The sequence below is a fragment of the Tubulanus polymorphus genome, chromosome 7, assembly GCF_964204645.1.
Source record: "Tubulanus polymorphus chromosome 7, tnTubPoly1.2, whole genome shotgun sequence".
Classification (NCBI taxonomy): Eukaryota; Metazoa; Nemertea; class Palaeonemertea; order Tubulaniformes; family Tubulanidae; genus Tubulanus; species Tubulanus polymorphus.
This window is the reverse complement of record NC_134031.1, coordinates 20,217,154-20,241,289: the sequence shown is the minus strand read 5'-3', so window position 1 is coordinate 20,241,289 and position 24,136 is coordinate 20,217,154. Positions and strand designations below refer to the sequence as shown.

At 39.8% G+C, this 24,136-nt stretch overlaps 1 protein-coding gene across 12 annotated transcripts in view; it reads right to left on the bottom strand.

Moving 5' to 3' along the window:
• Positions 1 to 6,780: 6,780 nt before the first annotated feature.
• LOC141908747 (dynamin-1-like) overlaps positions 6,781 to 24,136 on the bottom strand; it is a 39,237-nt gene continuing 21,881 nt past the window's right edge. For 4 of the 12 annotated variants that reach the window (XM_074798918.1, XM_074798922.1, XM_074798919.1 and 1 more), the window contains 7 exons: positions 22,664 to 22,790; positions 21,970 to 22,116; positions 20,578 to 20,724; positions 19,995 to 20,051; positions 18,726 to 18,904; positions 18,110 to 18,331; positions 10,786 to 13,162 (listed from right to left, as the gene is read on the bottom strand). In XM_074798918.1, the coding sequence (XP_074655019.1) occupies positions 13,075 to 13,162; positions 18,110 to 18,331; positions 18,726 to 18,904; positions 19,995 to 20,051; positions 20,578 to 20,724; positions 21,970 to 22,116; positions 22,664 to 22,790 (967 nt within the window). In that variant the 3' untranslated portion in view covers positions 10,786 to 13,074. Of the gene's footprint in view, positions 10,155 to 10,785; positions 13,163 to 18,109; positions 18,332 to 18,725; positions 18,905 to 19,994; positions 20,052 to 20,577; positions 20,725 to 21,969; positions 22,117 to 22,663; positions 22,791 to 24,136 lie in introns of those variants that run through there. The other 8 variants (XM_074798925.1, XM_074798927.1, XM_074798929.1 and 5 more) reach the window with 4 other exon arrangements.

Sequence of the window (24,136 nt, the reverse complement as noted above, 5' to 3'; positions counted from 1 at the left end):
GTATACAATGAGGAGAGAATCCCACAATGATAATAAAAAGTCCGAAAATGAAAACTTCGAGATAGTAGTTTATTCAACGTTTCGACTATATCCTAATAGTCATCTTCAGGAATAATGAATGTTTATTCCTGAAGATGACTATTAGGATATAGTCGAAACGTTGAATAAACTACTATCTCGAAGTTTTCATTTTCGGACTTTTTATTATCATTGTGGGATTCTCTCCTCATCGCGTCAACACGGATATTGTGTTCTACCTATCGTGATTAGTGTATACAAATCCCGCTAACGATGAGCATAGAGGCAGCACCGTACGGTAAAATGTTGATATCTTAACAAAAGTAATCACTGATAACTGACTCAGAGCGGTACTGATGCTGAATAAAGGATGTACGGGGATGTCCCGGCTTCGAAACCAGTAATTATTGATGCTGATTCAGAGTGGTACTGATGCTGAATAGAGGCTGTACATGGGTATCCCGGGTTCAAACCCATCAATTGCTGTGATTCAGAGTGGTCCTGATGCTGAATAGAGGATGTACAGGGGTGTCCCGGGTTCATACCCAGTAATTACTGATACTGATTCAGAGTTGTCCTGATGCTGAATAAAGGATGTACAGGTGTGTCCCGACCGTACAGTGCTGCCGCTATGCTCATCGTTAGCGGGATTTTCATACACTAACTAAAGTCAACTCTGGCAATCGACGTGATGTCCAGTTATACTCCGTGACCTTAGCTTGCCAGAGTTGACTAACGTTAGTGTATACAAATCCCGCTAACGATGAGCATAGAGGCAGCACCGTACGGTAAAATGTTGATATCTTAACAAAAGTAATTACTGATAACTGATTCAGAGCGGTACTGATGCTGAATAGAGGATGTACAGGGGTGTACCGGGTTCAGTATCAGTAATTACTGGGTTCGAACCCGGGGCATCCCCGTACATCCTCTATTCAGCATCAGTACCGCTCTGAATCAGTTATCAGTATTTACTTTTGTTAAGATATCAACATTTTACCGTACGGTGCTGCCTCTATGCTCATCGTTAGCGGGATTTTCATACACTAACTTAAGTCAACTCTGGCAATCGACGTGATGTCCAGTTATACTCCGTGACCTTAGCTTGCCAGAGTTGACTAACGTTAGTGTATACAAATCCCGCTAACGATGAGCATAGAGGCAGCACCGTACGGTAAAATGTTGATATCTTAACAAAAGTTATTACTGATAACTGATTCAGAGCGGTACTGATGCTGAATAAAGGATGTACGGGGATGTCCCGGCTTCGAAACCAGTAATTATTGATGCTGATTCAGAGTGGTACTGATGCTGAATAGAGGATGTACATGGGTATCCCGGGTTCAAACCCATCAATTGCTGTGATTCAGAGTGGTCCTGATGCTGAATAGAGGATGTACAGGGGTGTCCCGGGTTCATACCCAGTAATTACTGATACTGATTCAGAGTTGTCCTGATGCTGAATAAAGGATGTACAGGTGTGTCCCGACCGTACAGTGCTGCCGCTATGCTCATCGTTAGCGGGATTTTCATACACTAACTAAAGTCAACTCTGGCAATCGACGTGATGTCCAGTTATACTCCGTGACCTTAGCTTGCCAGAGTTGACTAACGTTAGTGTATACAAATCCCGCTAACGATGAGCATAGAGGCAGCACCGTACGGTAAAATGTTGATATCTTAACAAAAGTAATTACTGATAACTGATTCAGAGCGGTTCTGATGCTGAATAAAGGATGTACGGGGATGTCCCGGCTTCGAAACCAGTAATTATTGATGCTGATTCAGAGTGGTACTGATGCTGAATAGAGGATGTACATGGGTATCCCGGGTTCAAACCCATCAATTGCTGTGATTCAGAGTGGTCCTGATGCTGAATAGAGGATGAACAGGGGTGTCCCGGGTTCATACCCAGTAATTACTGATACTGATTCAGAGTTGTCCTGATGCTGAATAAAGGATTTACAGGTGTGTCCCGACCGTACAGTGCTGCCGCTATGCTCATCGTTAGCGGGATTTTCATACACTAACTAAAGTCAACTCTGGCAATCGACGTGATGTCCAGTTATACTCCGTGACCTTAGCTTGCCAGAGTTGACTAACGTTAGTGTATACAAATCCCGCTAACGATGAGCATAGAGGCAGCACCGTACGGTAAAATGTTGATATCTTAACAAAAGTAATTACTGATAACTGATTCAGAGCGGTACTGATGCTGAATAAAGGATGTACGGGGATGTCCCGGCTTCGAAATCAGTAATTATTGATGCTGATTCAGAGTGGTACTGATGCTGAATAGAGGATGTACATGGGTATCCCGGGTTCAAACCCATCAATTGCTGTGATTCAGAGTGGTCCTGATGCTGAATAGAGGATGTACAGGGGTGTCCCGGGTTCATACCCAGTAATTACTGATACTGATTCAGAGTTGTCCTGATGCTGAATAAAGGATGTACAGGTGTGTCCCGACCGTACAGTGCTGCCGCTATGCTCATCGTTAGCGGGATTTTCATACACTAACTAAAGTCAACTCTGGCAATCGACGTGCTGTCCAGTTATACTCCGTGACCTTAGCTTGAGTTGACTAACGTTAGTGTATACAAATCCCGCTAACGATGAGCATAGAGGCAGCACCGTACGGTTAAATGTTGATATCTTAACAAAAGTAATTACTGATAACTGATTCAGAGCGGTACTGATGCTGAATAAAGGATGTACGGGGATGTCCCGGGTTCGAAACCAGTAATTATTGATGCTGATTCAGAGTGGTACTGATGCTGAATAAAGGATGTACATGGGTATCCCAGGTTCAAACCCATCAATTGCTGTGATTCAGAGTGGTCCTGATGCTGGATAAAGGATGAACAGGGGTGTCTCGGGTTCAAACCCAGTAATTACTGATACTGATTCAGAGTGGTCCTGATGCTGAATGGAGGATGTACAGGGGTGTACCGGGTTCAGTATCAGTAATTACTGGGTTCGAACCCGGGGCATCCCCGTACATCCTCTATTCCGCATCAGTACAGCTCTGAATCAGTTATCAGTATTTACTTTTGTTAAGATATCAACATTTTACCGTACGGTGCTGCCTCTATGCTCATCGTTAGGGGGATTTTCATACACTAACTGAAGTCAACTCTGGCAATCGACGTGATGTCCAGTTATACTCCGTGACCTTAGCTTGCCAGAGTTGACTAACGTTAGTGTATACAAATCCCGCTAACGATGAGCATAGAGGCAGCACCGTACGGTAAAATGTTGATATCTTAACAAAAGTAATTATTGATGCTGATTCAGAGTGGTACTGATGCTGAATAGAGGATGTACATGGGTATCCCGGGTTCAAACCCATCAATTGCTGTGATTCAGAGTGGTCCTGATGCTGGATAAAGGATGAACAGGGGTGTCCCGGGTTCAAACCCAGTAATTACTGATACTGATTCAGAGTGGTCCTGATGCTGAATAGAGGATGTACAGGGGTGTCCCGGGTTCAAACCCAGTAATTACTGATACTGATTCAGAGCGGTACTGATGCTGAATAGAGGATGTACAGGGGTGTACCGGGTTCAGTATCAGTAATTACTGGGTTCGAACCGGGACATCCCCGTACATCCTCTATTCAGGATCAGGACCACTCTGTATCAGTTATCAGTAATTACCTTTCTTAAGATATCAACATTTTACCGTACGGTGCTGCCTCTATGCTCATCGTTAGCGGGATTTGTATACACTAACGTTAGTCAACTCTGGCAAGCTAAGGTCACGGAGGATAACTGGACAGCACGTCGATTGCCAGAGTTGACTTCAGTTAGTGTATGAAAATCCCGCTAACGATGAGCATAGAGGCAGCACCGTACGGTAAATGTTGATATTTTAACAAAAGTAATTACTGATAACTGATTCAGAGCGGTACTGATGCTGAATAGAGGATGTATGGGGATGTCCCGGGTTCAAACCCAGTAATTACTGATACTGATTCAGAGTGGCCCTGATGCTGCATGGAGGATTTATCGGGGTTTCCCGGGTTCGAACACAGTAATTACTGATGCTGATTCAGAGTGGTCCTGATGCTGAATAGAGGATGAACAGGGGTGTCCCGGGTTCAAACCCAGTAATTACTGATACTGATTCAGAGTTGTCCTGATGCTGAATAAAGGATGTACAGGGGTGTTCCGACCGTACAGTGCTGCCGCTATGCTCATCGTTAGCGGGATTTTCGTACACTAACTTAAGTCAACTCTGGCAATCGACGTGCTTTCCAGTTATACTCCGTGACCTTTTTGATCTTAAAATAGGGATTTTCCCCATTATTTATTTATTTGGCTGGTAAATTTTGTTTGATTTTTCGATTGAGTGTCCCTTACAGACCCACCACACCTGCCGGGAGCGAAACAGGGGGTTTGATTTTGAAATCGGAAATCGAAGTACAGATATAGATGTGTGATCGGCGGTCGAGTTAACAGAATATTTTAAAATCGAAGTAAATAATTGGAAATTCGGTTCCGGTTCATCCAAACAATCTTCCATTCAGTCTGAACCGGCAAGCGACTGATTGGGATGAATTTTTCTGGCAGCCTAATTTAATACAATGAGATTCTGGAAATAGCTATATTACAAGATCATTTTGTCAATTTTTATATTTTTTTGGTCGTTTTCTACGTGTAAATAGTCCGATAGTTTATTGTGGTTTTTTCTCGGGTAGATGTTGATGTAGAAGTCCTCTAAGTTGATGATCCCGCGTGTTGACTAGATAGGAAGAAAGCACATTTCGAAACGCAAATTTTCCAGATGAGAGTATGGCCCTGGGGTATCCGAAGTGTAGTTGTATGACATCGACGGTGCAGCTCCAATGAGGATGGGTTTCTCCGTCAAGGGGTGCGCAGTTGGTACTTCACATCTGGTGCTGAATTTGCCTAAAAGTATAAGTTTTACACTGGGAGCAGTTTTGTGTTTCTAATATACAGTGAGTTAGGTCCGTGAATGTATCGCAATCAAACGGACAGTGCTATGCGTATTGATAGACCGTCAGTAAGAAAGCGGCACAGACACGTGAATATTGAATACATGTTTGAACACTTACATATATACAGTCTTGATCGGATTTTATTTACATTGTCACGATTAGGTTTTTGGTAGCTTTTAATGAGACTGATGTCAAGAGGCAACTTTCCAGTCACCATTGCGCGTAGATAGACTGAGCTTGCTATCCTAAGGTCACAAACGGAGGCAGCGTTCCAGCTATCGTGGCAATGAGACTGAGTTTACAGTCAAAACATCAGAAACAGTAAACTAATAAACTAATGCGTATGTGATGATATAGAGCAAAAGTGGTCAGACAGTTCTATGCGTATTGATAGACCGTCATCCCTGTTCGATCTAAATCAGAACATACCTCAAGTGTCAAAGTCGGGATATGTAGGTGTAAGTAATAAAAAAGGCGTTGGGTTTAATTAATGGACTACGCTAATGGTGTCGATTGTGATTCTGTTTACTACGTTCAGTCCGTTTGCATCCAGGTGTATAAGTACATTGTTAAGAGTCCAAATATGAAGGTTTTGTTGAAGCATGATTTCTTGGTTTAGGCGATCTATTAGCGAGTTTTTAAAATAAATTATAAATAAAATACTCCGTGACCTTAGCTTGCCAGAGTTGACTAACGTAAGTGTATACAAATCCCGCTAACGATGAGCATAGAGGCAGCACCGTACGGTAAAATGTTGATATCTTAACAAAAGTAATTACTGATAACTGATTCAGAACGGTACTGATGCTGAATAGAGGATGTACGGGGATGTCCCGGGTTCGAAACCAGTAATTATTGATGCTGATTCAGAGTGGTACTGATGCTGAATAGAGGATGTACATGGGTATCCCGGGTTCAAACCCATCAATTGCTGTGATTCAGAGTGGTCCTGATGCTGGATAAAGGATGAACAGGGGTGTCTCGGGTTCAAACCCAATAATTACTGATACTGATTCAGAGTGTTCCTGATGCTGAATAGAGGATGTACAGGGGTGTACCGGGTTCAAACCCATTATTTTCTGATACTGATTCAGAGTGGTCCTGATGCTGAATGGAGGATGTACAGGGGTGTACCGGGTTCAGTATCAGTAATTACTGGGTTCGAACCCGGGACATCCTCTATTCAGCATCAGTACCGCTCTGAATCAGTTATCAGTAATTACTTTTGTTAAGATATCAACATTTAACCGTACGGTGCTGCCTCTATGCTCATCGTTAGCGGGATTTTCATACACTAACGAAAGTCAACTCTGGCAATCGACGTGCTGTCGAGTTATACTCCGTGACCTTAGCTTGCCAGAGTTGACTAACGTTAGTTTATACAAATCCCGCTAACGATGAGCATAGAGGCAGCACCGTACGGTAAATTAATGTTGATATCTTAACAAAATTAATTACTGATAACTGATTCAGAGTGGTACTGATGCTGAATAGAGGATGTACGGGGGTGTCCCGGGTTCGAAACCAGTAATTATTGATGCTGATTCAGAGTGGTACTGATGCTGAATAGAGGATGTACATGGGTATCCCGGGTTCAAACCCATCAATTGCTGTGATTCAGAGTGGTCCTGATGCTGGATAAAGGATGAACAGGGGTGTCTCGGGTTCAAACCCAGTAATTACTGATACAGATTCAGAGTGGTCGCAGGACTAGTGATATTCTCTCAATTCTCATCCGTCATTATTTCCACGATACAATCGATATTTACTACTAACTATGGACGCCGCTTTTGGCTGTGCAAGACTAACTTATCTTTAATCATATTTATTCATTTCTATATAATACATGTACTTATACGCTCTTATGTCAAATGATTATACACAAGATTATGTAACAATTATCGGTATATACATATTTTACATACAATTTCCCTTCTATACACGAAATGACTTTCATATAGATCAGTTCATTTACATTTACAATAATACGTTATTCATAGAACTCTATACTTGGAAAAATACATACATGTATATATTGAATACACATCGATACACCACTTTAAAAATCATTGCTGTTCAATCACTAGAAAAAAATCATTCATTGGTGAGACATTCCTGATTCCACCAGCTTCGGGAGCATGAGAGGGAATCTGGTGGGGTAAGCGGTTCAGGTACGAAACGGTAGAACATGTCGTAACGAACTCGGGTAGCATAGCGGTAGGTCATAGCAACTACATTGGAACCTCATAACATCTTACTCCAGAGAAAAATATTTTCTAAAACCCGAATATCCATTCGATGAACCGATACTGAACCGGTATGAATGAACAGTCAAACTCTGATAAACTGCTGCCCAGTTGGTGGTATAGAGAGTATTGCGATATATATCACGAGTTCAAAGATAGAATCAGAGATGATCCGGTGTCTGAAAGAAACCTGGTATTAAGCAGCGGGTGGCAGTTTATCGGGAGGCGGTATATCGGGGGTTGATCGTAATCTAATTTTTCTCAAGCCCACACAGAATCGAACATGTTTGATCTCGTTTTTGTTCCCGTTTCATGTGTCCATGCGTTATGCGCCCAGGGCTTCAAGAGTTCATTTACCAAATTTTCGTTATTCGACAAGATTCCACATGACATGTAGCCCTACCCCGCCCCGCCCCCTGCAGAATTAGTGTGCGTTTCTCAGGCAGTATAGCAGTGAATAATGGCTAACACGATTCTATAAACTGTGCTAAAACAGTCGATACGTTATCTACATGAGAATGATCTGGTTATCGTATAAAACATCGTTCATCAAATTCAAAACGAATGGAAAAATCGACTGGCGTCACACTTACTACGATATCAATTACTACTACCACAACTCTATATGTTCTTCCGAATACGCGACAACATTCATTTATTCAAATATTTCATTATACTCGAAATCTAACATCAACGATTGCGAAAGACAAATTACAATCGACTCCACATCAGTCGAATCTAGCGTATATACTATAAGGCGGGAGAGGTCGGCTGTCGGTGACTTATCGCGACACGATTCTCGTCATAATTAACAAATGCTGCTCTAGCGACTGATTGGTCGCACGCCTTCGCTGACGATTGTGTCGTGGTCGATTAAGGCGACCATTTGCAGCTGATTCTCGTATCGTAAGTCGACCGACGCAGGCCCGTAGCGTGTGAAATATGTGAAGGGTTCGTTTTCTAACTTGTTTTGAACTGAAGGGATCTCGGGCTGGCTCCTCCCCCTCCCGAGAAAATTGTGAAAATTCGACGAGTTCAACATACAGATATTATTACGTTGTAAGTTGTAAGTGTAACGTTTCGGCTTAATTTCCTTTTGTATTAAAAATAAGCGGAACTAAATTTTTGTCAGTTCGAACCCCTCCAGCCCCCCCGCGCTATGGGCCTGCTACACCCGCCTTAACTAGATTGACGAACATGAACTAAATCATCATGATTCAATCGTCGCTAATCTCGAATAAACATCACAGGTCCCCAATGATACCAGTGAGAAATCTATTTTTAGATCTATAACAAATTCTGTTTTTCCGTTGAAAAATAAACTATCATAACTTAAACATTTCACTTCAATCTTTATGTCTGTGGATCGAGAGGAGGTCTGTATGGCACTCCCTTAAACCTAACACATAATTAGGAATCCCATTACATAGAAATGGTGCTTGAACTTTTTTGAGCACCCCTTTATTGACTTGATATCACGGCGGCAAGTTGAGCAGTCATGGCTCCGTTTTAAGACCAGTCTTAGATCATCAGTTCTAAAGCCAATAAAACAAATTCTTAAAACCAGTCTAAAGATTTAGACCGTGTGTAACTGACCGGGCTCTAATACTAGAATAAATGAAAACAATGGAATGTAGATATTGTGTTTATCTGTTCTACCGTTGTGTATATGATTTCAATACAAACTAATGCTGCAGTGATATACAATAAGAAATTATGAGGCTTTCTGATTTACGGTTGATGCCCGACTGAGTGAACAGGTTGCGAGACTCAGTCAATTCAATATGGCGGCATCCACGGAAGATAAAGCAACTTGTGGAGTTATCCGTGCACAACCGATCCTCAGCCGGAGCAGCCATGGTGAACTTAGGTTTTCGTGGTCAGAACTAATTACTGAAAGCACTACAATTCGGTCACAGTGTTGAACTAGGTCCGAACTAAAGACACTGTAGTCAATTGCGTAGTTCACTATTTCCGGACTATAGTTCTGACTAACTGACATTCCGTATCACTCAATTCAGATTTGCCCTGTTCTATTGAGTACATTCTCTACTTATTATTACACATTGGATATCGTTAAAATCTACACCAATTAATCATTATAAATATCAATGATGATGGCCTCAGTTGAGAACACATCCCGGGTCATTTTATACGAGGTATTAGTTGCGACTACCGATCATACAGGACAGTAAAAACCAGCTTAATCCGAATCGAGGACCCACGGCACAGTTTACAGTTAACTTAGATCTTAGATGCAAAATCCCAAAATTGTCGAAAGATTAAAAAATTTATCTAAAATACCAGATAGTCTTTTTTAAGTCATTCAACAATTACGATTAACAATCATTGTTTCATCACGGATATTGTGATCTGATCAATTCATTCATGTACATAATTTACACTCGAGCCATTGATTCTTCATTGCAAGTAAATATGCGGGATTTCCACGTAATTCAGTTCCATGATCCGGATCAAGCAGGTTTTAGTGTACACTATAGTGATTTATTTCTTCGATAGATTCTTTTCCTTACATTACTAATCCCGTCCAGGACTCGCTGACGATTCGTTTAATTCATTAAAAACGTCTACTAATCAAATACGTTCGTTACATTACAATTCGATGCCGTGAATCGTCTCTCGGTAAATTAGTTCGAAATTTTGCGCGAATCCATTTTTTCCGGCAGTTAATCGCGGTCCGATTACATCGATCGCGTCTTCGAGCAAAACAAGCGCCCTCTGGTGTCATTTTGATTCTTCAGTGTGACGGTAACTTGGAATGTGAGCGGTCGACGTCGACTTCTTATAAACGATTTTATTCATCAAAGTTGCAGCATTCTCTGCGCGTGCCATCGGTGTGGAATGATTTCGATTATTGAGCTCGAGGTCGATCTGGAATTTTCGGCGCGCTGTTCATACCGGGTCGCCTGAAAATACAAATAAAAACTCATTTGAGAAATATTTCTACCACGCGCGACTATATCCCAAATACTTGCTAATGTTTCCCAGATTTACACATTCAAGGTCTTTTTCTATATCCTCGAGAATAATTTACCGCTTTAGTGCACGGGAACACCACAAGATGGCGTGACTCGGTCAGTTTTATGTCATCAAAATTTACCCGTAGTTGATTTTCGAGAAACTTCTTGAAATGAATTTTCAAGAGCAGTAAAACCTCGTCTTACCGACACATGTACAACTCGGACTTCTGAAAGGGTCGCCATCTTCAACCCATTTATAAATCCCCTGGGCCCAGTTTTATAGACTGGTATTATCTTTAACCCAGGGGTTAAATCAATTCATTTAGAATTGAGTCAGCGAAATTTCTTAGTTCAAAATGTTAGAATTCATTCATTTTCCAATGAATCACGTATTGATAAAGGAACAAGTGGTCAATAGAATTATCCAGGTTTTTTGGTAAAATTTAGTGTGTGACATCATGAAAACGAATGAGGATTGTTTTTAAACATCATATCATAATTTATTATCCACACTATCTCGATATGTTATATGGCATACATACATATATATATATATATATAACTTATATAAATACAGTCGACATTCTATACATTGAAATTATTGCAGAAAACAGAAATAAAATCCGATGAAAACATTTTTCTCGAAACTCCGTGTGAAAATATTCCCGAGTTCAGACTAAAGGGAGTCCAGTATCTAGAGCCGTTGTTCCCCAAATGTTGTAACAGACTGTAACAACATCACGTGCCAGACTAGATTAAAGGGTAAAGTCAAACCTGTTTAATCCAGATTTTTATTTCTCATTTACACAAACATTTATGGAAATTAAGTTGAATCCGAATAAATCAGATTACTTTCATGGTCCCAAAATCGTAAAAATAAATGTAAGCCTTGGCTGCGCCACTGGCTCCAGTTACCGGATAACTCAGACTCCCATTCTCAATTCGGGAATACTTTCAAAGCTTTTATTGCCATGGATATCGTGAAATTAACATTCGGAGCATTAATCAGGTCATTTAAACGGTTAAACCTTGGACGATTGTTTGAATTTGGATACGTTTTTCTTTAGATAGTTCCACATTTTGCTTCGGCGGAAACAATCTCAATAATTCAAGCTCAAAACCATTAACGTTTAAAAAAATAAAATTGCTTTATATCATTGTATATACTATACTATCAATGCCTGCCACGCTCGTTTCACAGAAGTGATTATGTCCATGAATAACAATACCAGTAATCAAACCCGCTGTCATCCTAGCTTACCAGGGTTTGATTGCCTCTCGTTGGAACTCACACCAACACAAACCCTGGCCTTAGACCCTTCATTGGTCTTTAACACCAAACAAGATTTCTTGAGTGGACACTTAGTGGCCACTTATCTAGCCAATCAGATGCATGGTATTGATAGAGCAAATCTGCAATGAATTTGATTGGGTTATTACATAGACTGGTGGACGCTGAGCAGCAACCAGTAGAAACAAGATATCTTGGGCAATGAAATAGACCAATGAAGGGTTCGGCCCGGAGGCAATCAAACATACGTTTTAAAATCAGCTGTTATCACTGGTCCAGCAACACTAACAAAAGTTTCTATTCACACACACAGAAATGGTCCGTTGTAAAATTCAGAATGTTCCTGGAATCAATCTTTCAGATCAGACCAAATGTGACCAATAACGTAGCGTGATTGAACACGGCAATATTACTACGTGAACATAACAAAGTTCTTATCCATAATATCAAAAATAAATCTTCTTTATGTATTTTTGATATTATCAATGCTGATGATAATTATATTAACAATAATGATTATATATACAAATATATGTATATACAGGCAAACGTAAATAAACGTAAATCTGATAAGCAAAATAATAGTGTACCGGCACACCACCAGATGGCCAATGACCAAGGGCGGATTTAGGGGTGGATTTAGGGTGGTTTTCGTTTCAAAATTCAAATGTGCCTTCAAAAGTTCTGGAAAAATATTTTAGAAAGAAGCAAAATTAATCCACATTTTACATTTTAGTACTAAATTTTCTGTTTGAGGGCCACCAGAACCCCCACCTACGTTTTGCCCTTGCAGCCCTCCAATGCCATAACTGCCCTTTCCAATTTTAAAATCTAACCCCTTCAAAGAATCCTAGACCCGCCCTTGGTGACTATACTATCTGTTTCTTTTCCGTAGTCAACGTAAGTTCATTTTTGATCAATTTAAACTTTAGAAGTTAGTTCAAATTTAGAATGGGGCGGATGATTGCTATGGTAGTGGTGCCGGTACTGGAAAAATAAAATATCCATTCATGATTTTACTGTAAATTATTGACAATCAACCCAGTAGGAAACAATCCCAACCAATCACCTCGTACCGTTAACCCTTTCAGTGCACCGGTGTATGAATGATTTTGCTAGTACATCGCATTGCGGTGCATTGATGTAGTTAATAATTAGTTATCATCTCTAATCGAACATGGCAACAACTGTCAAACATAGTGAAAAATTAGTAACTAACAATACACCGTACCGCGGTGTAGAAGCACTATAGCGGTATGCCCCATTATACAATGCACTGGGGCGGAATTTCTCAAATTACTTCCAGCACAATTAGGGCGACAATTAGTCAGCGCGTGAGTAAGGATTCATGAAAGTCAAATATGCCAAGATAATGATCCTAGAAAAATGTCCGCGATTATTCCTGAGATGATCCGTTTTTTCATCATCACATATTACGTGGCAAGCTGTTAAAAACGAGGAATAGAGTTCTCGGGCAGGCGCGCCGGCGCCATGTGACATCATGCAATCACCGCATTCAGATCTGTGACACTAGACGCACACACGCAGGCACCCACATATAGATGGCAGCACCGATCAATGGGGTCGTGCCGGAATGGACGGACGATTCGGTATTCGAGGATATTCGTTCGTGCCTCGCGTTGAATTACCGCTGCCTGGACGCCTGAAAAATCACACACAACATTTATAGCAAATCAAAGGTTTGACTTCTACAGGCAAAACAACTTAATCCGGATTTGGACCAGGTGTCTAGATAAACTAATGATCAACTTAACCCTAGGGCTTTAGATAGATCCGGATTGAGTAGCTTTAATCTGTATTTTGAAAATCTTTCTTTATCTACAAAACTGATCCACAAAATTTCAATATTCACCAATCGAGACTCTACGACATGTACCGAGGAAAGACACATTTGGAATTTAGCATTTTCGGTTTCTTTGATCAATTGTTTTAAAATCGAAATAAAAGCGTAAATTTTTCACTCGAATCCCGACCGAGAGGATGGGATGGGCGCAGTAAGCACTCTATTCATGATTTCATTTACTAGTAATTTCTGATGTATAGAAAGTTGATTAGGTAAAGGGTTAAGATGCCTTCTTAAGCTCTGCTAGGCAAATAGAGATATGATGTTACATTTAGTTAGCCATTACACACTTGATTCTGAAGTGTTATTATATTAAGCGGTGAGTGCGGTTCGTAGTTTTATGTGCTTTTCATTTGTGATTTTTCGTAAATTTTTTTTCAGCGACAAGAAAAAGTGGTTGGTGAATATGATACAAACATTTTCTAGCGGGGTATGTCGTCGATATTGAAAATAGAGGAAATGTCGCGCGGTCAAATTAGAAATCGGCGGCCATTCTTCAATGAATCGAATACCGTTGACATGACATCCAGTAACGCATTTTACAAAAAACAAATTCCCCTAGAATTTAGGACGTAGACAATGAATAGAGGATTGGAAAGTGAGTAGGAGGATAGGGAATTCACACCATGGATAAATTAATGATTTACTGAGGGGTGTTTAAGTCCAGATTGAGCCGATGTAACAATAAAGAAAGTGACATTGAAATGACAAGCACTCACCGGGCATCAAACCCGAGTCTCGTTTACACAAAGAAATAAGCATGATAACCAGTAGACCTATAGAACAAGTCCACTTGGTCAATGGTTAAACAGTCATCAGTGAAGATGTGACCTCTGAACGAAGATCAGAAAACCGATCTGCATCCAATCATTGAATGTAGGGATTCAGACCCGATACAGGCGTCAAGATTCTGCCTTAGTGCTATTCAAGGTCATAATAGATCCATCATCCTCCCTCATAGGGATATCTGATGATGGCATAAACCAGGCCACAGTAGATCGATCCTCCTTCACAGGAAACCTGCAGGCATTACGAGACTGAAAACCTTGTCATTGCACTGCCACTTGAACTGGACTATATGGAATAGGGGCACTGCTGGAAGAACGAACCCGGGATCAGTTTTATAGCTACAGAATTCACCTTTGACTTCCCCTGTGTGGTGGTTGAACCAACCGTAATTACGTAGAAACAAGCGCATGCATCGAAACTAAACTATACACGGAAAATCAAACAGCGCATTCTCGAAAACCATGCAATTTTATCGAGCTTTTACGATCCCTACACAATACACATCGAACTACTTTCTATTCAGAATAATTCGTTATCAAAAATAGTATTTAATCGAAGATGAACTAAATATCATTCGAATTTTGGGAGCATTCAGATATTTTTTGGAGAAGTTGTGCTCCGAAACAACTCTCAAATAGAATTCATAGTCAGGTCTGATATTACACAACAATTCTACTGACTCGACCTATAACCTACTGTTACCCGCATTCACTGAGAAAAAAATAACTATTCAAATCTATACTGAACTATCTACACGATCATATGACATGATAATATCCGTATTATAAAAGATTTTTCACAAATTTTTATTAATTAAGATGAGGGTATAATTATATGTTATGTGACACAATCACATCAAGAATGGAAAAACCCTAGCAGTTGTAATTGACGAATACCCGGTAATCTTATTTCGGGAAACAGTTCGAGATGTCATTATGTCATTAGTAAGTACAATTAACTTTCATATATGTAACTTTCATATATGTAAGCATAAGAAAAAAAAATTGCCGATTTCAATAGTCAGCATCTGGGAATTTTTAGGGTTCCTCGAAGGCCATATCTTTATATCATTTATCAAAAATGTGTTACTATAGTTTCCCGTGGATTGGCGTATAACTGCCCAAGGCTCTTAAGGTCTTAAGACTGACAGTTATCTATAACCCTTCTGTTGGCTTCTTGTCAAGTCGTATCAAAGAAATGAAGCCATGAAATGACGAATTGAATGAATCGTCTCAGGTTCATTAGTCAGGGCCGGGAAAGAGTGAGCTTCAACTGCGATTACATAAGCGTTTTTGTCCCGGGCCAACAGTCAAAACTTGTCCCCAAATGGAACTGTGTCCGTTTGACATGAGCCAAATTTGGCCCGACCAGGGTTTGTGTTGGTGAGAGTTCGGCGGAAGGCGATCAAACCCTGGCAAGCGAGGATGGGAAACCAAGGAAAGCGTGCGGCCAGCTTTATGTTTACTCAAATGAAACTATTTTCGCAGGCAGGCGATGGTTGAATAAATTATCATGCAAATAACCGACAACTAAATTAAGGTGGGGTGCAGTACGACGACTAGCATTGACAAAATTAAATAACTATCACCCGAACACAAAACTGCGTGTCTAAATACATCGAAATACATCGAAATACACCGACGATTACGACAGAGGTAATCATAACACGTAGATTTCGAAAGTGAAATATGATGAAACGATAATCATAATAATCGTAATCGATAATAATAATAATAATAATAATGATAGTAATTAAAAAACGAATGATTCTTACATGACGTCCGGGGCTGTCGGGCTACGCGGGGATCTCAACGGACTTCCAGGACTACCCGGAGCCAGTCGGTTCCTGCGCGAGATACGAATATATAACCAATATATCTCATTTAAAACAACCCATACACAAGTAGAAAACCGGCAGACCTTCACAGAAAATACAACCGCTTTCCGTAATATCCCTCCGATTTACCAGCTATATACTGAGTAAGTGTTGTGCCAAACGCACAGGACCTAGGGAAACATGGAATCCTAAAGGAAATGCTCGAAAACATGTTTCTTGTTTCCGTGTATCGATGTGTTGTGTGAATTGGGCTGGACCATTGTGCTCCTCTGTAATATTCTCCTTGGTCTCAGATTTCTGCTGTCACAGAGACGTAAAACATTGCAAAACATCCAAATGCCGCAATGGAACGAGGAAGTGGATAATTCCTTTTCCAGCAAAGAGCACAATCGAAAAGGGCCTTAAGCGTCAAAGATGGTACCTTCATTGGTCTGGAAATATGAAAATACTGCTGGTATATATTTCTCTCTAACGCAGGGATATATACGGATGCAGTCCGGCATTTTTCTGTAAAGGTTTATGTATATTTCACACTATATATAAAATAGTTCAGTATTTTTTATCAACTTAAGGTTAAATTTTCCTACGAAACTGATTTTGAAGAACTGTTAACTACGGTAAGTGCATCTCGAGTAACCTCAATTATCCCTTAAACTGTGATATATGTGACTGATGAACGGCATTGTAAATTCACGTGGCCGAAATTTTTTTTTGAAAAACACCAAAAAAAAGAGAAAACTTTCACCTCTTCCTCCACGACATCATGTGACAACGGACGACATATAATGATAAGTAGGCGGCTATCGAAAGTGAAAATGATGCAGGTTTTCTTCTTTGAGAAGATAAACTATCAAATGCGGGTTCATTTTTAAGAAAGCAACAGTTCGCGGAGACAAGAAATGCCACAAATCAAAAATTTTGAAGCTGTGCGCAAGATTAGTGCAAGTAAGAAGAAATACAGAATAAGAAGCGTTTAGAAGTTCAGGAACTTTGGTTTTCATTATAAAGTGAAGCATGCACACGCGGCATTTACGAGTTAAATATGTGGAAATGTGTCATTCATTTTTTCCACTAATATCAAAACATCAGTTTCCAATTCCAATGTAGGTGTGACGTTAACTCTACATGTTCAGTATGAACTTGTTTCGACCCTGGGGCCCGGTTGCAGAGTCATGGCTTAGACTTAAGACCAGTCTAAGACCAACTTAGTTCTCTAGCCAATCTAACAACTTAAGATCAGTCTTATGATTTAAGACCACTTTTGGACTTAAGTCACAACTGTGCAACTGGCCACTGAAGTATTAAGTTTCACTCCAAACTGCGGAACAGGGCTATCTATCTATGTCTATGAAGAGCAATCATTTTCTACAATCACTCGCATGTGTGAGTACAATCATCTTGATTCTTTAGACCATATTAAGCAGGATTGCACAACCAAATCCGTGGTCCAGCCATAACAAATTCAAAGTAGTGTGTGAGCCCAAAAATTGGACTGGCTACCTCTAAGGCGACCTCTAAGCCCCTAAAGAAACCAGAGGTCAACAATACTGAAAATAACCGAGCCACTAAAAGAACGTGATTTTTGGAGAACTAAGTGAATATGATGTAATTGATATTGTTGGAAGAAATAACATTGACATTTTCTTTTGAATAGCGATTATAAAAGGGAATAAATAGCTACAGTGATTGAGGCCCGGCATTTATCACAAACAACAAGACACGTCTAGGTTGAGCAGGATTAACTTTAAAAAACCCGCGATAAAAATGGATTCAATTCGCCAATCCGAGTCAACCGGAACTCGTTAATTCGTTAACCATAAATAAACCATCGGATCACGAATATACAGTGATTCAGAATCCGGGGATCTCCAGGGATCAGGATTAAACATCGTATTCAAAATTCTAGCCAAGAACCGTGTTATTGGATCCGTATAGGTTTAAATGTATATGAAATTTCAAAATTTCAATATATTCACAACATGTATCGAGTAGTTTTACAGTTTGTGATAAACGGAGCTCGATCAAAGTTTTACTGATTTAATCCCACACCATAAAATAGGAAAAAAACTTCCATCGCAAATGCCACAAATCAATAAGCGATCGAAGCGTTATAAACTTACACAGGTATAAGAGGAGGTGGTAGGTTGGGTACGACGCCGCCAGCTGTTGGGCGCGACGGTATCTGAGGCGCTGGTCTCGATGGCAACGACGGAGCCGGTCGCGCCGCTTGTACCGGTTGAGGTGGCGGCACCGTACGACCGGGTTGCGACTGCGGCGGAGGCGGCATCGCTCGCGACGGCGCCGATCGATTTGGTCCCGGCGACGGAGGTCTGAAATCAGAACTGCGGAATAAAAAATAAAATCAGTTATAACAACGGAATGGTTAATAGTGTATATAGAAAAATAATCGAAAGTAAATATCTCGGCTCGGTTTAAACTTTAACCCAATCGCGACCTTTTCAGTGGTTGATCTACTTAGCTAGTGTGCTGTATTGTGGTGTATTGATATATTCTTTATTGAAATATGGCAGCACCGGTCAAACATTGCGAAACACTAATAACTAAAGATACACTGAAATGGTATGCCCGTTATTCAACACACTATGGTGGCTCTTTAATATTTTCATATTATCTTCAGCCTGTTACCGTATGAATTACAAACAAACTCAACCAGTAATTCTCGCGACAAAATAGTCGTAAAATATAGAAAAGCAGCTCTGTCATACACACGCGTACCTGCTGTTGTTACCCGATGGTTTCAGCCAATCATCGTTGACAGGTGGAGGCACTGGTGTCGTCATCGTGTTGGTCGTTACGTCGGAGATGATCGTCAACGCTTCTTTCATCGCGTGGTACATACGCAGTAGATCCTCGCGTCGCTGCGCTTCTTCCGGTGATTCCTCCATCATCGAATTCTGTTAATCAAACCAACACTTCAGATTAACCCCAGTAGCAAACTGTTTGAAATCTTACTCAACGCCAGTTTCAATTGGGGCCCAGTTGTGCACATTCAAGACGTAAGTCTGAAATCGATCTCAATAGCCGGGGGGCTGGTTCAGTAATAATAAACACGAATTTGTATAGCGCCTCTTTCCATGTACCTGTGTACAAAGTTCAGCTGCGCTGTCAAACCTGATTATTCAAGACTTAAGTCCAAAAGTGATCTCAAGACTTAAGTCCAAAAGTGATCTTAAATCCGAAGACTTATTTGTTAGATTGGCCACAGAACTATGATGGGTTTAGATCAATCTCAAGTCCAAGTCATGACTATAGAACTGACCCCTACACGCTGCAAATTGATACCGTCAAAGATGTTTGTCGAGTCTGCCATTATTATTTCTGATATAACATAACACAGTCGATCATTGGGGCTGCTATATAACATGTAAACTACTATTCAGTAATGTACATGCTATTCAGGTGTTGTATTACTACTACTATTTCTATATTTTATACACTCTATCCTTATACATGCATTTTGAAGTTAATCGAAAAATTGCGATAATTGTTTCGTTGGACACCGTTTGCCAATCGCAATCATATCTAGATACCGGTATCTGTTTCTTATGCATTTCATATAAAATCTTGTGTCGACTACATGAATGTCTCTCTATACCTAAGCATATGATGCAACTAGTGAACGATTTGAAGACACGACTGTACCCGGTATAACTGTGACTCTAGGTCTTAATTCTCTAAAGTGAATTAAAAACTCACCAAACTCTGCAGGACAATGAGGGAAAAAGTAAAATTTGAACCCATTTATAGATGAAAATACAGGTACCCAGTGCCCAATAGTTAATCTTTTCGGAGTTAAGCCCGTAACAAACTTTGCACGAAAAATGCAAAATGCTTATTTAAACGATGTTGACCAGCTTCAACTTAATCACTACGCTCAATTTTAGGTTGTTTAAGTGGCGTCCACACAAATGATGCGATATCTCTGTTCAAACAATTCACTCTTCACAATTACAGTGCCTCTCGAGGAGTCTGTTACTAACTAACCTGGTCTCCAGTTGAATACAGCTGCGCGATCATTTCCGTCTTCAAGAATTCTTTGACCTGAAATTTTTCGAAAATAATGACATTCAAATAATTACCGATGAAAAAGTGGCAAATTACGAAATCATTCAGAATGGTAGAATTTTTTTATTGATGCACTTGTACTCAAGGTGAATGAAATAATCAATATGGCTACGAAGTTAATAACACGGTAAAGCTAATTGTTTAAAGTGTTAGAAGAATCGAGTCTTCTTATCAGCTAAGTATCTCACAGGCTTTGAATCAGGAGCCGAATGGTGTTTCAACTGGTTGAAGCAGGTATTGAGCTTTAGTGTAAAATTAATTTTAAGCACAAGTCAACCATCACAGTGTTGGCTCAAGCTGAACCAAAGTATGTACGAATGCACAGATTGGAGAATAATAGATAAATGGTCGTCGTGAATATTTGTTGAAAGCGAAGTGAGGAAATTTTGGTTCAGGTGAACACAATATTCCATGCAGATGTGATCTGAACCGGTGGCAGGTGACTGCTGGGTACTTCAAGCGCGGCGTTAACCCTTTACATCACCAACGTTACGATACGTACCTGATTAACGATCAAATGCATGATCGTTTTCGGGATCATGTCGCGTATTGTTTTATAGATGATTTTCATGTAAGAATCGACTAGATTACGAATGGTTTCTACTTGTCGTTCGAGTTGAGGATCCATCGAACCGACTTCAGAGTTAGCCTATATATAATAATACACAATGTTCGGGTGACTTGTTAGTTTAAACGTGTTCGATGCCCTGGTTATAAAAAACAGTTGCAATTGGAAAACATTTCGATGAACTGTTCGGATCAAGACGCCCGGTTGCTGATCGTTTCAAATGTTGAATCTCAAAGAGTCAAATCTCAACTCACCGCTACGGAACTGGGATCCGTTTCACAAAATCACTCATATTGTCAGCCGCAGGGTGGATTTACGGGGTGTTCTCGGGGATCAGGACCCATGTCTTCCTATTAAGTTAAGTTGCCCTTTTTGTCGAGACTTAAGATTGTAAAACCCTGATAATTTGACATTCATTCACTCGGTAATTGCTCATTTTTGTATGGATTCCTCAAAAAGTTAATCCAAAGGAGGGACTATTTAGTGCCCTTTGACTGTTTTAACCAAGAAATGCCTTTTCTTTCCATCTGGATCTCGGCCTTTCAATTTCTCTAGAGTATTCATGTCTTCAGATTCCAGGAACCAGCTTTTAATTCATAGACCGATCTGAATATAAGTTAACTGATGACAGGACGTCATCGACTGATGAAGTCTCGAAATTCAAATGAATGCAACTGATTTTTCAGGGCGAAGTGAAAAAACCTTTGTGACGTGAAGTAAGCAGTTTACTAGGCTTTTAAACGATACGCAAACAATGTTTATTCAATAATTCTACTGGTTAGGTTGAAGTTAGTTTGACGCGGTGTATTGTATTTAAGCATTATATACAGTTTCACGACGGTAAACTAATGATAACCGAGGAGTTCTGGATTGAACTTTTGACGACTCTGTTGGCATTCGATCAATTATGAACTGGATTTTCATGCTCCACAATTCAAATACATCGCCGAATGTGTCTCAAAATAGATTGACTTCCGTTTGATGATACCGTGGATTCAATCGCCCACAGAAAATGGTAGATGGTTATGGTATTCATGTCTGACGTGAAACTATAGCAGATGGATTATCCTACAGCAGATGGATTATCCTACAGCAGATGGATTATCCTACAGCAGATGGATTATCCTACAGCAGATGGATTATCCTACAGCAGATGGATTATCCTACAGCAGATGGATTATCCTACAGCAGATAGATTATCCTACAGCAGATGGATTATCCTACAGCAGATGGATTATCCTACAGCAGATGGATTATCCTACAGCAGATGGATTATCCTACGTAGCGACAGTTAACGCCCATTAAGACAATTTGTCCATCACTTACAGTATGAATCACTATACACATGATGACCTTCGGCACAGTGTCCTTGATTATTTTATAGATTATTTTCATGTACGATTCGACAAGATTGCGAATGATCTCGACTTGTCGCTCGTGTACCGGGTCCATCGACTCGTTGTGAACCGGTTCCTGGAAACATTAACGCTTAACGGAGATTAATGTAGAAATAATCAACTCTTAAGCCCCTTCACGATTAATACTAGATTGAACCCTAGATTTAATTCTTAATCGCTGAGGGTATCATATATGCTACCATGTAATAACAAACTAAATGGATAGATGGCGCAGGGGTAGATACTTCTGATATCACATAATAAATAACCCATCCAGGTAAAACATTCAGAAAAGTTGGGTCCAAGTTCTACATTTTTCTACCTGTCCGAATGAAACCTACTGCGATTTAACTTCATTGGACTAAAGATCAAAAAAAGATATTTCATGGCCCGGTTTCACAAAACGTTTGACCAGAAATCATTTGTTTACAAATAGCCTCAACCATTTGTGGACCCAGTTCCCCATTCAAATTTGACTCTTGAGTTCATCATTTGAAAATTAACATCAATGTAAAATCTATTATTTCTTATTTCAATTATCGTAAATATTTCGCAATTTCTGGAACAATGAAAAAAGTAGAAGATGAAGTATTTTTTTTTTTCATTCAAAGCAAAGAACTTACATCGGCCGTTTCTTCGGTATTACGCTCCGGGTAAACACCGGCGCGTAGGAACGATGCCTTCCAGCTGTCGATGTCGTCTTGAGTTTCAGCCGATAACTCGAGTTGACGATCGCTTTTATAGACATTCCTGAATAGAGACACATCGAAAACTTCACATTTACAAAAATATCTCTCGAATTGAAATCATATTGAAAACAATACAACGAGACACGAATCCTTTAGACGAAACAGAAATGCTTTCCTGGCCTGTTTCATCGAAACACGGGTTTCGTAAAATGGCGTTTCATGTTTCGAGCGACGCGCACAGTCATGAAACAAGTCAGAAAAGCATTTTATATTTTTCATAGTTTGGGTTTATGTGTTGCTCAGTGCATTTGGCATAAGATGTAAGAAAACACATCTATGCGTGAAGGGTTATAACGGGTCTCCACTGCAGCATCGTCTGACAACCCAATAACATTCAAGATTTCATTTAAGAAAATTCTACCTTTATAGAGACAATAAGATTGGGAAACAAACAGGGCTTATTACCAGAATTTCCCTCGGTTCACCAAGGCCAGTTAGCACAATATTCCAATTAACAGAAAATATCCCAGTTCAAACACACACTAACATCGTGGCAAACACCATAACAAAATGGTAGGTAAAACCGAGATAGGCAGTTTTAATATCAGTAAGTGAACTTTCCCTTTCACCAACCCGATATTCTCACAAATCACTTTACAATTAATTTCAGAAAAAAAACCAATCTGATAGACAAATTACATGTACAAAGACCAGAAATCAATGAATAACTACAAAGCCGCTATCTAAAGACTGTTTAGCTTGTTGGTTCGAGAATGCAACTAAACATTGAGACTATCTACGACATTACAATTATGAGGCTGACCGAAAAATGATTTTTTTAAAGTCTAATCTATGAATTATGAGTCTATGAATTGTACTTTGATAATTAAAGTTATTTTTCTCATGCTGTTTTACTAGTATTTTTAACCGTGGTTAATAAGACAGACATTATGCGTGTTGTTCAATTCTCGAAACGTGATTTATCACCTGAATCATTAGAAACCTTCCCGGTGCAAGTGCCTGACACGAAGCATGCTATTCAAACTAAATCCTTCTCGGTTAATTCATACACTTTGTCAGTGTTGATTTTTTAGAGACAAGCGACTGTCTAATTCAGTCGAAGAAAAACTCACAATACAAAGTATAACTAGTAGAGGATTGGATGTTTTAATTCAAACACAATAATGAGTTGTATTCATTTGTCAAACCATTTTGCAATAAATCTGTTTTGAAAATTGCTCACATTTGAGTTGAAACATCAAATCCATCGGTTAGTTTACCTTATATTATGGGTTTTTCTTCAATTTGTCAGTGTGTGTGTATTTTCATTATGTTAATCAGTCACAGTGCTATTACAACGCTCTTCAGTAAACGCTTAGTTGTTTTTATAGAGCCGACGCACGCGCA